An 18,834-nucleotide genomic window follows, 5' to 3' on the forward strand; every position below is an offset into this window, starting at 1 on the left:
AAAGACTTATTGACAGAAAACTATAAACAAAGCAATCTACCAAATAAAATGAGTGAAGTTCAGTATTGAAATTTATTAAGTCATATTCCATTTCTTAATAAATAATACAATTTGATTTAAAATTTGATAATTCATCTAAATGTTCTAATTTATCACTTGCCTACCTCAAATTCGTCATGTTTTTAGGATAGCAAAAAAAAAAAGTTAACTTAGAATAATATGGTAAAATTCTAATAATCCAGAACGTTGTTAGGGGAAACTGCTTTTTATCATATCAAAATATTCACAAAAAACAGCCATAAAGTTTTACCTGAATAACTCTTACCAATAATAAAATAAATATTGTTTTATATAATTTTTGTGTCAATACCAACTTGGAGGAGGATGTTTTTTAGAGCCTGTACCCATCACCAGTCTCCTATATAAGTATATTTCAAATGGGGTTCATTATAGCTGCAGAAATTGGGAATGTTCTCAATCCTGAATTTTCTGGGGAAAACCAGACATTTTTTGCATGGTGTAGGTCAATTTGTCAAGGAAGAAAACATAACTTACATAAGGCTTGTTAATGTCAATAATAAAAAACATGGATTATTTTAAAAGGGATTCTGATAAAAGAATTCCTGTTACATATCTTAACTTTCATATACTTTATATATGTTTAGAAACATTGTTCTTCCCTTATCTATTTGACGATTTCTGGTGTTAAGGAAAATGTAACGAATATTATTAATTTCTAAGAACAGCAATGTTCTCATGAACTATTTTACAACATGTAGTGCTTGTCTACTGCAGCAGGCAAGTGAGAAGAACAACTGTCTCACAGCTTCTGTTAAATTATTCCCTCACCCTTTCCCACTATACAGAGTTTATCTAAAGTTAGGTTGCTTGACTCTGTATGCTATGACATTTTATTTCTGCTTCCATGTTCCACTTCTTAAAAAAAAAATCTTTTTCCCATTAACTCTGTCAGCAACTAGGTTCACAGAAACAGTGGGTTATTCAAAGGTCAAAAAAACAACATACCAGCTGTTTACTTAATAGGCTAATATAAGAAACTTAACTGAGAAAGAAAGTAAAAAGGTAGAATAAAAAACATATATTTGTAAGGTTTTAGATTATCCATGAGTCAAATTAGGAATCAAAGGTACTTTTTAAAAGGCAGCAACCCAAATAATATATTTTAAACAAGCATCAGAACAAATGGGTATCTGCACACTGAGGGAATGGTCCCTTAAAGGGGTGAGTGAAGACTAAAACACAAAATGCAGGCATTAGTCCACAAAACAGATACTGCTATATTCATAAGCACACATGCTCTCTAACTATAAGCACATACAACACATATGCTTGGAAAAATTGTACTAAGTTACCCTAGTATGTAAGCTTATGTGTAAAGGGAGACATTATGAGTATGACTCATTCCTAGGAATAGTAAGGCACTAGAACAACACAGGTCAGCCTCTCTAATACTGGACCAGTCTAGAGTTGCCAATCAGTTCTATTTGCATATCTTTGGGATATGACAGAGAAACCCCTATTGACACAGGGGAATAGGTAAAGTGAGACAGTCAAAATTCAAACCTAGTCTACCTGAAGTGGCATGTGGCAGCAATAACTACTGCTCCACTGTGCAGCTCCTCAGATAACTTACTAGAATTAATTAACTCAATAGAGTACTCACTTATTTAGAAAATTAACGTAAGATTAATTTTCTATGGCTATTTTCCATGTATGCAATATTCATAGTATTTTAATAAACTCAAGAATCATTTTACCAGTTTCAGTTTTTTACATTCAAGAACAGATGGCTACTATCCAACTGCTTGCTCCTTTCCAACTATGCTGTAGCTGCATCTGACTGCAGCGTAACTGTGGATGTAGATGTCTTTAAGCACTGATGTAGTAGCTGCCTCACCAGGTAGAACCGCTGTAGTACCACTACTAATTAAAAATTAGACTTTTGTCTGTTCCCTTTAACAGATTTCTATCACTTTAGTGACTTAACAATTCCTTTTGTTTTGCTTTCTTTAATAAATTGCCTTATTGACTCATAACTGACTCATGTAAAGCACAATATTACTGCACTCTTACACTCAGTCAGCTGTGTAACTAAATATAATGTCACATCAGTCTTCAAAATCAGATTGCAACAATGATTCACGTAATTTAAGAAATATTTAAAACATGTTTTGTTTTTTTTAAGTATTTTTTTTACTTGATTTTCTCTGTCACAAATGCCAACATCACCTAGTAGGTGCAACACTAAAAGGGAAAAAAGTAATTTAGCTCAATGGATACACTACATTTTAAATTAGAACAAAGATATATGATTGCAAAGAAAAAAATGGAATTTTCTTAAACTATTAAAAAACCATTAATGATTATAAGCACTTATATTGTGGATGGGAAATGGTAAACCAGTTGTTCCCTAGATCGATGCTAATTAATTACATAACAAATATTTCAATGTTTTTTAAAACAGGCATTATCATTAATGCACTTCTTGCATAACAGTATATTGAATTGTTTTCAGTAAGTAATAACTTAAAAACAAGTGAGTTCACAGATATGTCGAGAAATGTTACCTTGGCAGCACTAATCACAGTGGCAGTGTAGGACTGAGCATTGTCTCCACAGGCTCCTCCTCGAGACTGATGACATCGTATCAGCTAAAAAGAGAGCCCATCCATGTAAATTACCAGCTTTAACCCATGCATAGTGCATTACAGAATCATCAGTCTTCTAACTATTAAGTTAATAATTAGACACAAATTAAAAAAAAGTTTATAACTAATCAAACTTAACAGTGCCAGAAGCATGGGACTTTCAATATATTATGCGACTTGCAAAAATATACTTTACTGACTGCTATCTTCAAAACACATTTATTTATTTTTCTATTCAATCAACATAAAGAATTAAAGTGAATTATTTATTGCATTTATATTATTTGGTGATAAATAGCAGTTTTTCTTAAATGCTATGCCTGACCTTTGCATTTCTTTTCTTTATTAAGTAAATGTCATAAATCAGATCAAATAAATTTAGTCCTTTCCCATGTTTCCTATAATTTTGCTTTTATTGCATGCACTTTTTATTCTGGTATCCATTCTTCTACAGGTGTTCACTGAAATCAACAACACATAATAACAAAATTTAAAAAATGAAGGTATTACCCAAAGGTATCACAATAAAATAGCACATCTTTAAAAAATAAGAAAGCAGTGCAGATGTCCAATTTGCTATTGACATTTTGCATTTCGTGACTACCATCATGGTGTATATGTGCACCTCCACTAAATGTGATCCTTGGACATGCCTGTATCCCTACCTGTTAGTAGTATGGACAAAATAGTTTTCTACTCATATAATCTATGGAAAATTAACCTAGCTTTTGATTTTCAAACATACTTATTTTATTACAACAAATAACATCTTATTTTGACACAAAAGTAACAAGGAATATACTTCATAATAGTTTTTATTCTCAATGCAAGACCACTTTTTTGCTAAAACAGTAATTAACTCCGATTTAACCCTTGCTAATATTTTGATTGTTGTTCCTATTGTTAAATAGGTTTATATATAAAGAAACGTAATTAATTTCCATTACATTTTGAATTAAAATAGCTAGCAAGTATGGGTTTCAAACAGGTTTCAATCAAATTAGCTTTAACACTAGAATTGGGGGTGGTATAGCAGGCTGCTTGCTGCTTGGGCTCATCGACACATTTAGAAGACAAAAGACGTTGACAGAGAGGTGCGAAGGGATTTAAAGTGGGCCGGATTTACAAGTTTTTTCATTGGCTCTGGTAATTCTAATGTTAAAAAATGTGACACAGACCCCCAGCCATTTTAGGTGTATAAAACAGTGGAACATGTTCAATACAGTAATTAAGAAAAAAATCTAAACACTGAATTTCTTTCACTGAGACAGATACTGTACTGTATGTTTTAGCAACACAATGAAAAATATTTTATTGTAGTAGGTAGCAGTGAAACAAAGACAACTGTTTAAGTTTAAAAAACAAATGTGACTAACCAAGTTTATTCTCATATCTTATTATAAAACGATGACTGCTGAAAAGGATATTATTGCAAAGGATTGCAGCTACTGACAACCATTTTGTGAGAAGAAAATTAGAGCCATAAATATTATTGCTTTCGTCTAAAAGAAAATCAGGTGGTAAGCAGTTGTGATTGAATCATTGCAAGTGTTTAAAATGGCATAGATCTAAAATGTATACTTCTGAATTGTTAAAATGGTCTTGGAAAGTGGAATTAAAACACTGAAAAACAGGCACACCCTCTCCATTCTGCTACTGTCAGATTGTAGTCTTAACAAACCCTTCCCTTTGCTGGTACAAAATATTTTCATTTGCTAGCATGAATGGAACTGTTAAAAGGATTGTTCACAGCAATACACACAGTGATAGCCAGGTTTAATAGTTTTCTTTTTGGCTCAGACTAAAAAAGTAATTCCTTCATTTCATTTCAAAAAAATTTCAAGTAGCAAACCTTAAAATAAGTTTTATCAAATGACTCTATTTAGTTTACTAGCACTAGTCTCTCCTGATTGCCCAAGAAAATGTACATTGGCACAACTGGTAAAATGCCAGTAATGATTAATAAGAATATACAGAAATTTAAGTCTTAGATCATGTCAGAAGGTGAAGTTCCTTGGGATACTTAACATATTTTGTTCACATGTTCTGTAAAGGTGCTAGAGTGCAACGTTAATAAAAATAAGCTATATTTTTACTCATAAGCAGATACGAGTGGGTAAAAACATATTAATTTTACATACCTTATTCTCAGCATAGGCCAACCAGCGGCTTCCTAGAGATACAGGGTTCAGATTAGGCCCAGGACAGGGATAGCAGCCTGCAAGATAAAAATTAAAATCACCTTTCATATTAATGATTCTTAAGGTATCTGCAGCAACTGGTTGCTTAGTTGCCTAACAATAAGAATGGCATGGCTATAACCGGAAATCTTGGCAACTTTGAAATAAAAGTAATTGTAATGCCATATTTGGCAGAAGCTTTGCCTATGAAGATAGTTCAAGTTACCAATGTTTTTCAAGGAACCATAAATAAGGAGTTTATAAAAAAGTAATACAGAAAAAATATATAATGTTTCAATTGTGAATGCCTTAAAGGATGGGCTGGAATCCTGATTTGGATGGAGTGTGACGCTTTACCTGTCAGGAGTCCATAATAGATGGAACACATAGATGGATGTGGTTCCCATTCCTTGTCCCAGTTAGGGAGACAGAATGATGGATGGATTGAGGGAGACTGTATACCAAAGATAAGATTGTTTGATGGTTTGGTGAGGTTTGTTACGGTCAAATAAAGCTGCCTGGCAAAAGTGAAATTCCCGTGGGTGTGAAGACGCTGAATTGAGGCTACATAAAGAAATAAAGGCGAGACTTACTGAGTGAGGCCAGCATTACGGCACAATTTGACCACCCAACTGTCATTCATCTGGAGGAAGTTGTCACTAGAAGTAAGTGGTGTGGGGGTGTGGAGTGAGAAGGCAAGATAGGCCCAAAATAGTTGGGGAGCCAACTGCAAAAACCCTGTTTAATTTACAGCAAAAAAAAAAAAAATTTAACAGGCACTCAATGGTGCTTTCAAAGAAATAGGCTGTAGCATCTTGCCACCTTCGAGATGCATTTTCTATATTTCACTTACTTGTCAATAATTTTACTATACAAGATATCAGTAATTTTTTTTAAATCTAACATACATTTTTTTCAGTTATTTCCAGTTTACACAGATTTTTTTCATTTATACAATGAATTGATACATTTGCTAGTAGCAGGTGTTTATTAAAGAAGGTGTTCATCACTGAGAAATAATAATGCAATTTTTGGGTTGCAGAAACAAGATTTGCTGTAATTTTTCAGCAATTGCTAAGCAGAGACTATAGTAAGAGCTCCCATTTTCCCCTGATGTGGGTTAATTAAGCCATGAATTACAGATATTTTTAAAATATACTAGGGGGCTTCGCTCACCAACCTCTTTCTCACCTTGCCAGCGGCTGCTTCTCTGAAACCCCTCTAAAAACTGTGATACAATGGGAAACAAATAACAGTTTTTTTTTTAAAACGGTGATACAATGGGAAACAAATACTTTTTTTTTTTTAACTCCTCTTTGCTCGAGTAGCTGCTGGTGTGCTGCCTCTGCCCTTATGCGCAATCTGCAATTTGCATACTTTGAGGTACAGCTGCGTATCATCAGCATAACAATGATACGCGACATCATGTTTGTAAAAGATGGCCCTCAAGGGGAGCAGATAAAGGGAAAATAGAAGGGGAGCCAGGATAGAACCTTGATGGACGCCTTGTGTAAGAGGAGCTGGCTGAGAGAAATTCCCATCTATGTTAACAGACATAGATCTGCCTTTCAGGTAGGACACGGACCAATTCAGTACACAGCCTTAAATGCCTACTTCATCCTCAAGCCATTTTAACAGAACTCCATGGTCCACTGTGTCAAATGCCGCACTGAGACCCATATATTTAGAAATTTCTGAAATACTAAGACAGATTATTTCAACCAGAAGAATAAATAATGCAATTGTTCAAGCACTCGCCTCAGGAAATTTATCTTGTGGATGCTTCTACTTGTGATTGCTCAAAGCACATGTGAAGTTAAGCGGGCAAACTGAGTGCGTGTAAACTACTAAATCCTTAACAGTGGCCTGGTTAAGAGTTTACATGGCTGAATAACCGGTTTACTCAAGGAGAAACCTACATGTGTTAAGCTGGTTTCTCAAAGACCAATATCCAATTTTTTTTTCTAAACAGAATAAGGGTTTACATGACATTTTACAACCACAATTCCAAAAAAGTTGGAACACTGTGTAAAATGTATATAAAAACAGAATGCAATGATTTGCAAATCTCATAAACCCATATTTTATTCACAATAAAACATAGAAAACATATCAATGCATTCTGTTTTTATTTACATTTTACACCATTTTAAAAATTTGTCAAAACATTTTTGGAATTAGGGATTGTAGAAACCAGGTTTCTGTGTATAACCGGGTTGTAAGCACATGTAAGAAAACTTATTTATGATACAGCCAGCATTCCAGGTCATAATTTCTTCCAATAGTTATCAGATATTTAAATGAAAGTAATATTTCCATTACATTATGTATATTCTGCCAAGGTATAGAAACAGTAAGTCAAGCAAGGGCTGGTGAGTCAAGAAGCAGATCAGAAAATTTCAACACAGTCAACAAACAAACAGGGTCTGAAGCTAATCATTATCAGAACCTAAATCATCGAATTCTAAATGTTATGCAATATCAAAGTAATAACAGAAAGCAATTTATCAAAGCAGTAAAAGTCTAAATTTAAAAAAAAAAAACAGTTAAGAGGTTTTTAGAGTCAGACACCTAATCTTGGAATTTTGGACACAATGACAGAGCGACCATTATATGGTCATGCTGATGACATCATCACGTGCAACTTCTATGACAATGCTCCCTAGCAACGGGTTGTCGTGTCATACCAAAAGCTCAACAAAATGTTGGTAACCATTGCAAAATGAATTGTCATCTTTGTATTTTTTTTTTTAAACAGAAATTAAAATAGGCTTAAAAATATTGAGAGAAAACAAAAATATATTTTAATTACCTAATATTCAAAACTAAGAAAAAGCTAATTAAAAAAATGTAAAATGCAAAGAAATAATGACATTTTTTATCAAATTCTAACAATACAAAGAAATAATGACATTTTTTTTTATCAAATTCTAACAATGTAAAACTGACCTAATTTAAAACAACTTTTGTGAATTAATTAAAAAATAATTTAAAATGTACAATTTGATGCATATTGTAAAATTTTAAATTAGAAAAATATTTATGTATAGGCAGGGAATAATATTAAAAGCCATTATACACATCAACCAAGAAAACAAAGATTGCGTTCATGACTTACTTTATTGATATAAAAACTGGAGTATTTTAAATTTTTTGGTTAGCATTTTAAATTATTTTGTTACTTCACTAAAAGGTCAGTTATTTTGTTGTTTGTTACATTTTTGGAACAATGAGTCATATTAAAAAAAGAGATAACAGAATTAAATTATATACATTAAAAACATGCTTTTCAGATAAGTTAAAAACATAAGACAAATAAACTTGTGATATCTCAGTAGCTTTCAAAGACAGCACAGTCCATCTCTACCAATGTAAAAATGGCATTAATTGTTGTCTTGTTATTAGCTGTTGGTTGTGGAGGGTCTGTGACTAATTGTACTTCAAATTTCTTAAACGTAACATACCCAATTGACAGTTCTTCTGTCAGGCTTCTTTGGACCATAAAGGAGAATAGGTCTGGAGCTTTGCCAATAAATTACATAGTCAAAGAAATATTGGTTTATTATAAACTGTAAATAATTTAGCGGTGTGGTTGTTTTTGGCAGTACGTAAATATTTAGTTTATATGTCTTTACTCTTTGGTTACAGAGCATTCTTGTTATATTCATTTATACATACATTTTTTTTACTTCTTTGGTTTTTCTGTCAGGAGTAGCCATTAGATGAATAAAAAAGAAAAATATACAAAACATGCAAGTTGAAGTGAATTTTCTCAAGGTAAATTTTGAAACAGTAAACTAAACAATTAATGAAGTCGCAAAGAATGTTTCTCTGTGTTAAAACAGACAAGTTTGCAAATTTCATTTCGAGAGATCTCCCCAAAAACTGAACATTCCTGCAAATTTTAATTGAAAGGAAAGTGATGGACAGTGCAGAGTATGTCCTGTAGACCAATAGCCCTGCAAGGTCTCTACACTCTATCTCCATGGGTATACATCTCACCCTCCAGCCTTGTCTATAATAGTTGCTCACTAGGTCTTCATGCTTACTCTTCTTCCACTCAAAGGCCTCCTCCAAACACTCCCATGGCAAAGCAAGCTCCAGCATGACAATCCCTTTTTGTCTGGTCTGACAGTGACATTGGCATTGTGCTGTGGGAACTTAAGTTGACTGCACAAGTCAACCATCAGCTGCCAGATTGCTTTGTTGAGCAATTCTGGTGGTGTTTTTGCTTTTTAGGACTAAAGATATGGATGAATAGCCTTTACCTATGGACTTCTGCCATGTGGAGATGGCACTACTGATATTCAAATGGAAAAAGAATACAGGTGCTGCTCATAAAATTAGAATATCATGACAAAGGCGATTTATTTCAGTAATTCCATTCAAAAATTGAAGCTTGTGTATTAGATTCATTTATTACACACAGACTGATGTATTTCAAATGTTTATTTCTTTTAATTTTGATGATTATAACTGACAACTAATAAAAGTCCCAAATTCAGTATCTCGGAAAATTAGAATATCAATTAAGACCAATGTAAAAAAAGGATTTTTAGAAATGTTGGCCAACTGAAAGGTATGAACATGAAAAGCATGACCATGTACAGCACTCAATATTTAGTTGGGGCTCCTTTGGCCTGGATTACTGCACCAATGCGGCATGGCATGGACTCGATCAGTCTGTGGCACTGCTCAGGTGTTATGAGAGCCCATGTTGCTCTGATAGTGGCCTTCAGCTCTTCTGAATTGTTGGGTTTGGCGTATTGCATCTTCCTCTTCACAATACCCTATAGATTTTCTATAGGGTTAAGGTCAGGTGAGTTTGCTGGCCAATCAAGAACAGGGATACCATGGTCCTTAAACCAGGTACTGGTAGCTTTGGCACTGTGTGCAGGTGCCAGGTCCTGTTGGAAAATGAAATCTGCATCTTAATAAAGTTCGTCAGCAGCAGGAAGCATGAAGTGCTCTAAAACTTCCTGGTAGATGGCTGCGTTGACCTTGGACCTCAGAAAACACAATGGACCAACACCAGCAGATGACATGGCACCCCAAACCATCACTGACTGTGGAAACTTTACACTGGACCTCAAGCAACGTGGATTCTGTGCCTCTCCTTTCTTCCTCCAGAATCTGGGACCTTGAATTCCAAAAGGAAATGCAAAATTTACTTTCATCAGAGAACATAACTTTGGACCACTCAGCAGCAGTCCAGTCCTTTTTGTCTTTAGCCCAGGCGAGACGCTTCTGACGCTGTCTCTTGTTCAAGAGTGGCTTAACACAAGGAATGCGACAGCTGAAACCCATGTCTTGCATACGTCTGTGCGTGGTGGTTCTTGAAGCACGGACTCCAGCTGCAGTCCACTCTTTGTGACTCTCCCCCACAGTTTTGAATGGATTTTGTTTCACAATCCTCTCCAGGGTGCGGTTATCCCTATTGCTTGTACACTTTTTTCTACCACATCTTGTCCTTCCCTTCACCTCTCTATTAATGTGCTTGAACAAAGAGCTCTGTGAACAGCCAGCCTCTTTAGCAATGACCTTTTGTGTCTTGCCCTCCTTGTGCAAGGTGTCAATGGTCGTCGTTTGGACAACTGTCAAGTCAGCAGTCTTCCCCATGATTGTGTAGCCCACAGAACTAGACTGAGAGACCATTTAAAGGCTTTTGCAGGTGTTTTGAGTTAATTAGCTAATTAGAGTGTGGCACCAGGTGTCTTCAATATTGAACCTTTTCACAATATTCTAATTTTCCGAGATACTGGGACTTTCATTAGTTGTCAGTTATAATCATCAAAATTAAAAGAAATAAACATTTGAAATACATCAGTCTGTGTGTAATGAATGAATCTAATATAAAAGCTTCACTTTTTGAATGGAATTACTGAAATAAATCAACTTTGTCATGATATTCTAATTTTATGACCAGCACCTGTACAGTCTAGTTTCTCCGCCAATGCCCAGGAGTCCAGGTTGGATGAGTTTGAGAAGACATCATATACTCCCTGGACCAAGAATTTGATTTAATGTAATGTGGTTATGTCCACCATAGATCATTCCACAACATCTTTCTCTCCACAACTATACTCCAAACAAGAATCCAAATGCTTAAGATTGTAGCATGACAAATGGCAAACAAATATAAAATAAATCAATGAAATCAATTCTCATGAATGAGTCTGCAGACTTCATGCATTCAAAGATTATAATGAATGGTCAATGTGATTAATGGGAGAATCTCTCTTTCTAAGAAATTAAGAAAATATTCATATACTATTATGGCTTTATTATCAGCCTTTAAAAGCAGCAAAAGTAAATATGACAGTGAGAGCTAAACAGAACTGAACAGTGCACATTATGGAGTTCGATTCACCCCGAGTTCAGCAAAATCATGGAAATGTTTGAGAACTTTGCTGAACTCCGCAATGGGTTGTATTGGTGCAATAGTGCTCTCATTCTCATTGCCTCTTCTTCCCAGAATCCATCTTAAGCAGAGGAGTTTCCATCTTGGGAAGTCCATCAGACTGCGGAAGTCAGAATGACAAGTTTTGCGTTTACCACAATTTATTTTCTTACAATGAGTATTGGAATATACAGCATTGGCCTTCAAGGTTCCCCAAAAATCTTTACTTCTCTTGTGTCTTTCTTACACTGTTTATGGTGACAATGATGCCACCTGATCATTCATCCATTTCCTAAACACAGTTGTTCTACTGAATGATCATGGGGAGCTATAGACTATTCCGACAACATCAAACACAAGGGCTCTAAGTGTTGGACATTAGAAGTCAGACCATTACGGGGCACACACATAAAAATAAACCACAATCAATCATTCTGGATTAATAAGACTCATCAATCATCCTAAACACAAGTTTTTGGAGTGAGGCAGAAAATCAAAAAACCTATAAGAATCAAACACAGGCATGAGTAAAATGTGCAAATGTCACACATCAATTGACTCGGCTGGGATTCAATCCCAATCTCTTGAAGTTGCGAGATGGAAGCACTGATGACTGTCCCTTATTTATGCATTTTTATCAATCCATCAATTTCCTAAATCCACTTAATCCAATGTAGGATCAGACAAATTGCTGAAATAAACTAGTCATATGTTATGGATTTAACTTATCTTGTCAATATGTCCTTAATAAATATATTCTTCATAATTTTACTCAAAAATATAGTAAGGAAGCTTTTTAACAATCTCTGATATACAATTAAATGATTATTCAAAATATTTATTAAACTAAAAAACAATCAGCATGCCTTAGATATTATCTTCAGTCTTTTACACCTTTATCTAGTGATTATTTCACCCTGTAACAGTTCCAATATTGCTCTGAGAGACAGCCCAATCTAACAAGAGTTTATTAAAGTTGGGGCTTATACTGAAATGGAAACTTGAGGGCTGTAGAACAAACTGTCTATAAACAATCTACATCAGTAACATTTTAATCATATAATATACTTACTGAAAAAATACATTTCATGTATTGCCATTACTGTCAATGACACTGAAAGGTGCAAAGCAAAAACTGGAACAAATCTAATATAAACTTACTTGTGACAAAGAATTTTTTTGTAAAAGTGCAGCTGTCGAATGCAGCTATTTTCTCTTGTAGAACAACAAGTAGGATACTGCATAAACATAAAAAACAAATTTATGATTTTTGGAAAATGCTTTAAATCAGTATTTAAATGACCACAGTTATGACTATGAAAATGCTTTTTCACAGTATTGAAATCTGCCTTCACATAGTCTTAAAACTGTGAAAGGTCAACATTAGGAATGGGATAATCGATCAGTGCAATCACATTAAAAAAACCTAATGTCATTCAATTAATAATAAATATAATCTGTCAATCACAAAGTACATACATTACAGTATTAGGTTTAATTATTTTTTTATTGCTTAATGTTTATTTACATTTTGCAGTGTGCTGTCTGCATGCATAAAAGGCACATTTTCATAGACATAATTCTGAAAGTTATGTTATTAATTAATGCTAACAATAGTCCTGACAAGTACAGAAATACAAGTGTACCAGTTCTTAAATTCTAGTGTATAAACTTTGCCGTTATTTGGTGAATAATATCCAAACGGTAATCTCTTATTACTGAAATTCTGATTACTGAAAATTTTGCTAAGAACTTTAGATTATATGTTTGTTTTGACCTCTGGGTTCTGATCACAGAAATATTTGGTTATGACTTAGGACCATATAATGACAATTTTACATTTAATAAAACAGACTAATGCCTTAAAAATTAGAAACTATAAGGGTATGACATTATATAACTAATAAAAGAAGCTATAGTCTTATAAATAATTACTAAGAAAATATTTTTGTAACATTTAATATAGTAAAGATATAAATATACAGTATATACACAGCATAATTTCAGAAACATAACAGACAGAAAACAAACTTTTATTCTAGAGTGGATATTATTTAAAACACACCTAGCTAACCAAAACAGTGTCTTGCTCTTAGCTTTAAACAGACTTTTACCGTTTATTGCAGTGCAGGTCATAAATAGATGTCTTAAACTGAATAGACTTCACCATTTCTCCTGTTCTTAGTGAGTACAGATCAACACAGCAATAAGGAGGGGTTGTTCTGAAACATATATTAAAATAAAATTAAATTATTTAAATTGTTTTACCAACCACAGTAGGACAGTAGTAGTACAGTATATTTGGTGTGGGATTTGCACTGTAGAAAAAGTGGAGTGTCGCAGCAATGCTGAACAGAAACATTGGGAGCTGACACAGAGAGAGATCAGCTGATATCGCCAGGAATCACTCTGCTCACATTGTTCAGAGACAGTCTCTGTGCAGCTAGCTATTGCAGTTACTCCTTTAGCTCACACTGCAAGTAGATTGATTCTGAGCCAGAGGTTTCAGGTTTGCGTTTGACCATTGGCAGCTCACCACAGCATAAATCTTCAAACTCAGATGCTTCATGGTTCGAGTCCACAGCAATTAAATCTTATATTTAATGTAATAGTTATTGGTCACAAGGTTGACCGAAATAGCAATATTGTTTAAAAGGCTATATGGCTAGCAATAACATCAAATTTTGATGTTCAAGCTGTCATAAAGAAATCTGAAGATGCTGGCCAGAAAACAAAGACAAAGAATTTAGTGGAAGACCCAAAAAACTGTCTGCATTCTATAAATGGTTAATTAAAGGTTATTTCCTTAAGGGACCAACGGAACCCAATGAAGTACTTACTTAACATCTTACACCAAAGTACATCCTCCCACCTTGAGAAGTCCTAAAAGAAACTGTAGCATGTGCTGCAGCTAAAGAAAAATTCTAAAAGGTAAAAGAGACTAGAATATACAAGGAACTATAGAGCATGGCCTGACAAATCAGTGACAGAAAATGTAATTGAGCAAACAGTAATTTTATATTTTTAGTTCACAAAGACTCCAATATGTTGGGAAGTACATTAATGCTTTCTGAAGCCTGCTTTGAAACATGTTAGCGGCTCTGTAATGGTCGGAGAGCAAAGGTATACAAGATCTGGTCAAAACAAATTGAATGGTGACTGCTGAGAAACAGATTTTGGTTCATTATTTGGTACCTTTGGGAAAACAACTTTCTTGGATAAAATTTAATCAGGAAACACAATTTAGAACTTGCATCTAGAATTAACATTATTAGTTTGACCACATCAGAATCCTGACCTCAACATATGTAAAGCTGTGTAGGATCAATTAGACAGGGAAGATAACAAAATGCGGACAAATTCAAAAGAAGATGGTAAATCCTGCAAGAAGCTTGGAAGAATATACCACAGAACTCCTTGAAAATAATACAGCAGTGTATCAAAGAGAATTGCTTCAGTTTTGCATTCTGAGAAAAGCCATACAAAAGAAAGACTTATTTAAAGACAAGATATCCTTGTTACTTTTTCTTATATCAATGTGTATTTATGTTTATTCTTTTATACAGTGGTTTCATGAGAAAATACAAACTTTATGTCTAGTAAATAATTTTCTTCTGTGAACTAAGACCTTTGCACAATACTCTACATTTGCCAACCCCATTTAAATTTTTACAATCTAAAGCTGAACATGTAGCACTACCCAAATTCCAGTTCTGCTGCTAGATTGTGAGTATCTATTATGAGACTGCGGAAAGAATTTCCCTCCTTTTTGGTTCTTTATTTCACCTTATACAATTTCTTGGATTAGGAATTTGTTAGTTTTCACATACCCTTTTGGCTTAGAGCACAGGGTAGGCCATTGTACAGGGCCCCTGGAGCATGTGCAGGTTAATGGCCCAGCACAGTAGGATCTCTTTTGGCAGTAATGGGGATCTGAACCAGTAACCTTCCAGATACCAGTGCAGATCCTTTGTCTCAGAGCCACCACTCCACCCTTAAAGCCACCACTCTACCCTTTATCCTGCCATTATTCATCTCATAATACTTTGTCTTGTGCATTAATTTGCCAATTAATTACCAACAATTAGAAATCTTGCATTTTCAACATTAACTTATAATATGATACCAGTGCAATAAGCACTATAAGGTTAGGAAGACATTCCCAAATGCACCACTATAAGGCAATCATCCCTAAAAATAAAATGATTAACATACATATGTAATTCACTTGACATTGGGACCTTTAGAGATTTGTAAATTGATAATACTGAATATCCTTATTCTTTCAACAAAATATTTTTTTACTACAGTATAAGCAACTTAGAGGCTTCACTAAAAGAAACCTGACAATCTAAGAATAATTTCTGTAAAATTATGTCTTCAACCTGTGATAAAGGTATAGGTAGTATTTGCAATAAAAGTTTTGTGCTTTCATAAAAGTACACGTAAGAGCCATTTCTTACTTAGAAAGGTTATGTAGGAGAAAAAAAAAGGCAAAGAACATCTCCCCCTTCATATTCATGATGAGGCAGTGGAATGTGTAGAGAGTCTTAAGTTCCTATGAGTGTATATAACAAAGGATCTCACACGGTCTCTTAAATTATCTTACCTGGTGAGAAAAGATCAACAACAACTGTACTTTCTCAGGAAATTGAGATAAGTTCATCTGTCTCAGCAGCTTTTAATCAACTTCTACCACAATGCAATAGAAAGTATTCACTCCTAAGGCTTCATTGTGTGGTATGCCAGCTGCACAATTACAGAATGGAAGGAGCTACACTGTGTGATGAAGGTTGCACACCAAATCATCAGGGCAGACATCCCAACATGGACACCATCTATGTTAGCCAATTTCAGACAAAGGCTAGCAGCATTATCAGAGACACAACACATCTAGGCCACCATCTGTTTGCCCCGCTACTGTCTGGAAAGAGGTTTAGAGCAATCAGATCACACACTAACAGACTGAGAAATAGCTTTTTCCCTGGAGCTGTGTTTTCAATCACAACTCTCTAAACCCAATACTCCTCCAGTATATAAGAACTGTAATATAAATATAACATATACAATATAGACACACATATAGACACATTTTACCTTCACAACTAGCACACATGCATGGAACCTATTTTAGGCAATGCATATTGACACTCTAAATACTGTATAATTTTTTTTGAAGCTGTACATAATGCCTTTTTGTATAAATTAATTGAATACATGCTGCTTTCTTCATTATTTTTCTTCATTACCTGCTCTTCATTTCTTATAACTGTATAACATATTGTACAGTAGTGTTTTATTGTTACCTTTTTTCTTTGCTGAAAATGGAAAGTTGTCATCAGAATTTCGTTGTACAAAAGTGTATTGACAATAAACAATAAACTGAAACTAAAACTGATGAAACTGATAAACAGTGTTCAAAACATATTGTATCATATTGAACATACTGACATATTGTATGTACCGTACATATAAAACATACTGAATGTATTAAGTGAAGCATATGTAAGTTTGTCATGGAGAAATAACACAGTCTTTAAGTATAGAAAGTAACTTTAACAAGAAACTTTTTTCTCTATTTTTATGCAAACTGTTTTGCTTTGAATTTTCATTAAACCTTTATAAAACAAACTTTATTGGCCTGAGAAATTTATTTTGTTACACGTTTGACTCACGCTGGATCCTACCTTGCCAGCTCAGTAGCTGCTCGATTTTGGGAACCTGGGAAAGACACAGCTACAATACACATCTAGTTTACACAACACTGGCAACAGTTTAATTTTCAGGAAGTGAGCCTTAGATAAAATACATTCTTCTTTAAATTAAACAAAATGCTGCCTGCTTTAACTCAAAATTGTAAATCACATAAACCTTTCTGTGAGTGATGTTGTGAGGCTCCTGGCCCAGTGCATTACTGGTTTTGGGAATGTACAATGCACGAGCCTCGCTGAAATAAAATCAACCATTTATTTGGACTAACAATACTACGTTATTCTCTCTGTTTTTGTTAACAGCTGAAGGGGCATTACAGTTTAGTGAACAGCAGGCAACTACCGTATTTTCTATTTTTTCCTTCCGGAGGCATGCTTGAGCTCCTCATTGATCTATAACATCTAGCTCTCATATCCACCTCTCCAGTGACTATATTTGACTCTGATTTACACATAGAACAAGAGTAAAGATATATGGTTGCTAGGAAAACATACAGATCATATTATAATCCATTTATACGATTAAAGCTAAATTGCCTCATTTATTTTATATTACAGTATACTGTAGCACCATCGCCAAGTGCCAAAATGAATCCTCTGCTCTTTACATGACTCTTTTAGGTGGCTCACTATCCTTAAAATTGCTGTTCGCCTTTGCCAAATTAGATGAAATTCTGTTTGTGACATTGCAGGCTTGGTGTTTCTATAGGCACCCTTGCAGCTGATGATAAAATGGCACTCATATTAAGTGTAAACTATCCTTTTTTGATGCCACCCGTCAGTGCCATTATATAGCAATCCCACCAAAATTGTTGTCTTTAGTGGTGACACTGTGCAAGACAGTGGGGGATGACACAGAGACAGAGATCAGGTGATGTCACCAGGAGGTGCACTGCTCACAGTGTTCAGAGATGGGCTCTGTGCGGCTGATTAAAGCAGTTCTCCAATTAGCTCACGCTGCAAGCGCTCACCTCTGAGCTGGAGACTGCAGGTTTGCAACACTCTGCCAACAGTTCACCACAAAGCAAACCTTTGAGCTAAAAAGGAACTGGTGACAAGGATAGGACTTGCACTTTAGACAGTTGAAATGCAGTAGTGACACGGCACGAGACAGTGAGGGTATTAAAGAATTCACAGGTTTTTTTTTTTTTTTGGTAATTAAGAATGATTTTTTCCACAAAAAGTGTAAATCCTTTGTTCAGTTTTGATGGTTTCATTATAGAGCACTTTTCAACAATACTTTTATTTTTGGAAGCAAAAGGAGAACGGTATAATAAACACAATCAATTCCTGGCTAACGGGAAGGAGATTTACTTACCAATGCATCACATCCAAATTTTGTGAAAACAGCGTATTGTAATAAAAAAAAAAAACCAGTACACATATAGGACATCTTGCTCAACAGAATGAATTCTAAAACTTATTAAAGCTGTCCTTAATTTTCTAAATATTGTGAATCTATGCTAACCTTTTAGATTTCTTATTTTTGAGTGATTATTTAATATTAAATCTACTTCATTCCTTGTTGTTTAAACTAGGAGGAAAATGATTTTTTCTTATATGAATATGATCCCGCACCATAGATCTGACTGACTTCTATGTTATTCAATGTAATTCAAACTTTAAAATTGATTAAAAAGACAGGTATACAAAACAAGAAGCAAAGAGCCAATGCAGTTAATTAATTCCCACATCTATACTGTAGTAGAAAAATGCATGAAAGTGTAGACAAAGTGATACAACAAAAAGGCAGGATGTTGTTTTAGGAGAATTGTTTATGAAAAAAGGCTAACATGTTCATTTAATAAAATTATTAACTGTAGAAATCATCACTTTAAAAAATGTTCCTCTACCATTGATGCAACATTTTAGAA

The 18,834-nt window shown here is 34.4% G+C and overlaps 1 protein-coding gene across 4 annotated transcripts in view; it reads right to left on the reverse strand.

Annotated features, from left to right (window-relative positions):
• bcas3 (BCAS3 microtubule associated cell migration factor) overlaps window positions 1-18,834 on the reverse strand; it is an 846,307-nt gene that overhangs the window by 727,620 nt on the left and 99,853 nt on the right. For all 4 annotated transcript variants that reach the window (XM_039756733.1, XM_039756734.1, XM_039756732.1 and 1 more), the window contains exons 8-11: window positions 13,364-13,471; window positions 12,411-12,487; window positions 4,811-4,887; window positions 2,589-2,672 (exon numbers count right to left, since the gene is read on the reverse strand). In XM_039756733.1, the coding sequence (XP_039612667.1) occupies window positions 2,589-2,672; window positions 4,811-4,887; window positions 12,411-12,487; window positions 13,364-13,471 (346 nt within the window). The remainder of the gene's footprint in view (window positions 1-2,588; window positions 2,673-4,810; window positions 4,888-12,410; window positions 12,488-13,363; window positions 13,472-18,834) is intronic.

Source organism: Polypterus senegalus, chromosome 6 (assembly GCF_016835505.1).
Source record: "Polypterus senegalus isolate Bchr_013 chromosome 6, ASM1683550v1, whole genome shotgun sequence".
Lineage (NCBI taxonomy): Eukaryota > Metazoa > Chordata > Cladistia > Polypteriformes > Polypteridae > Polypterus > Polypterus senegalus.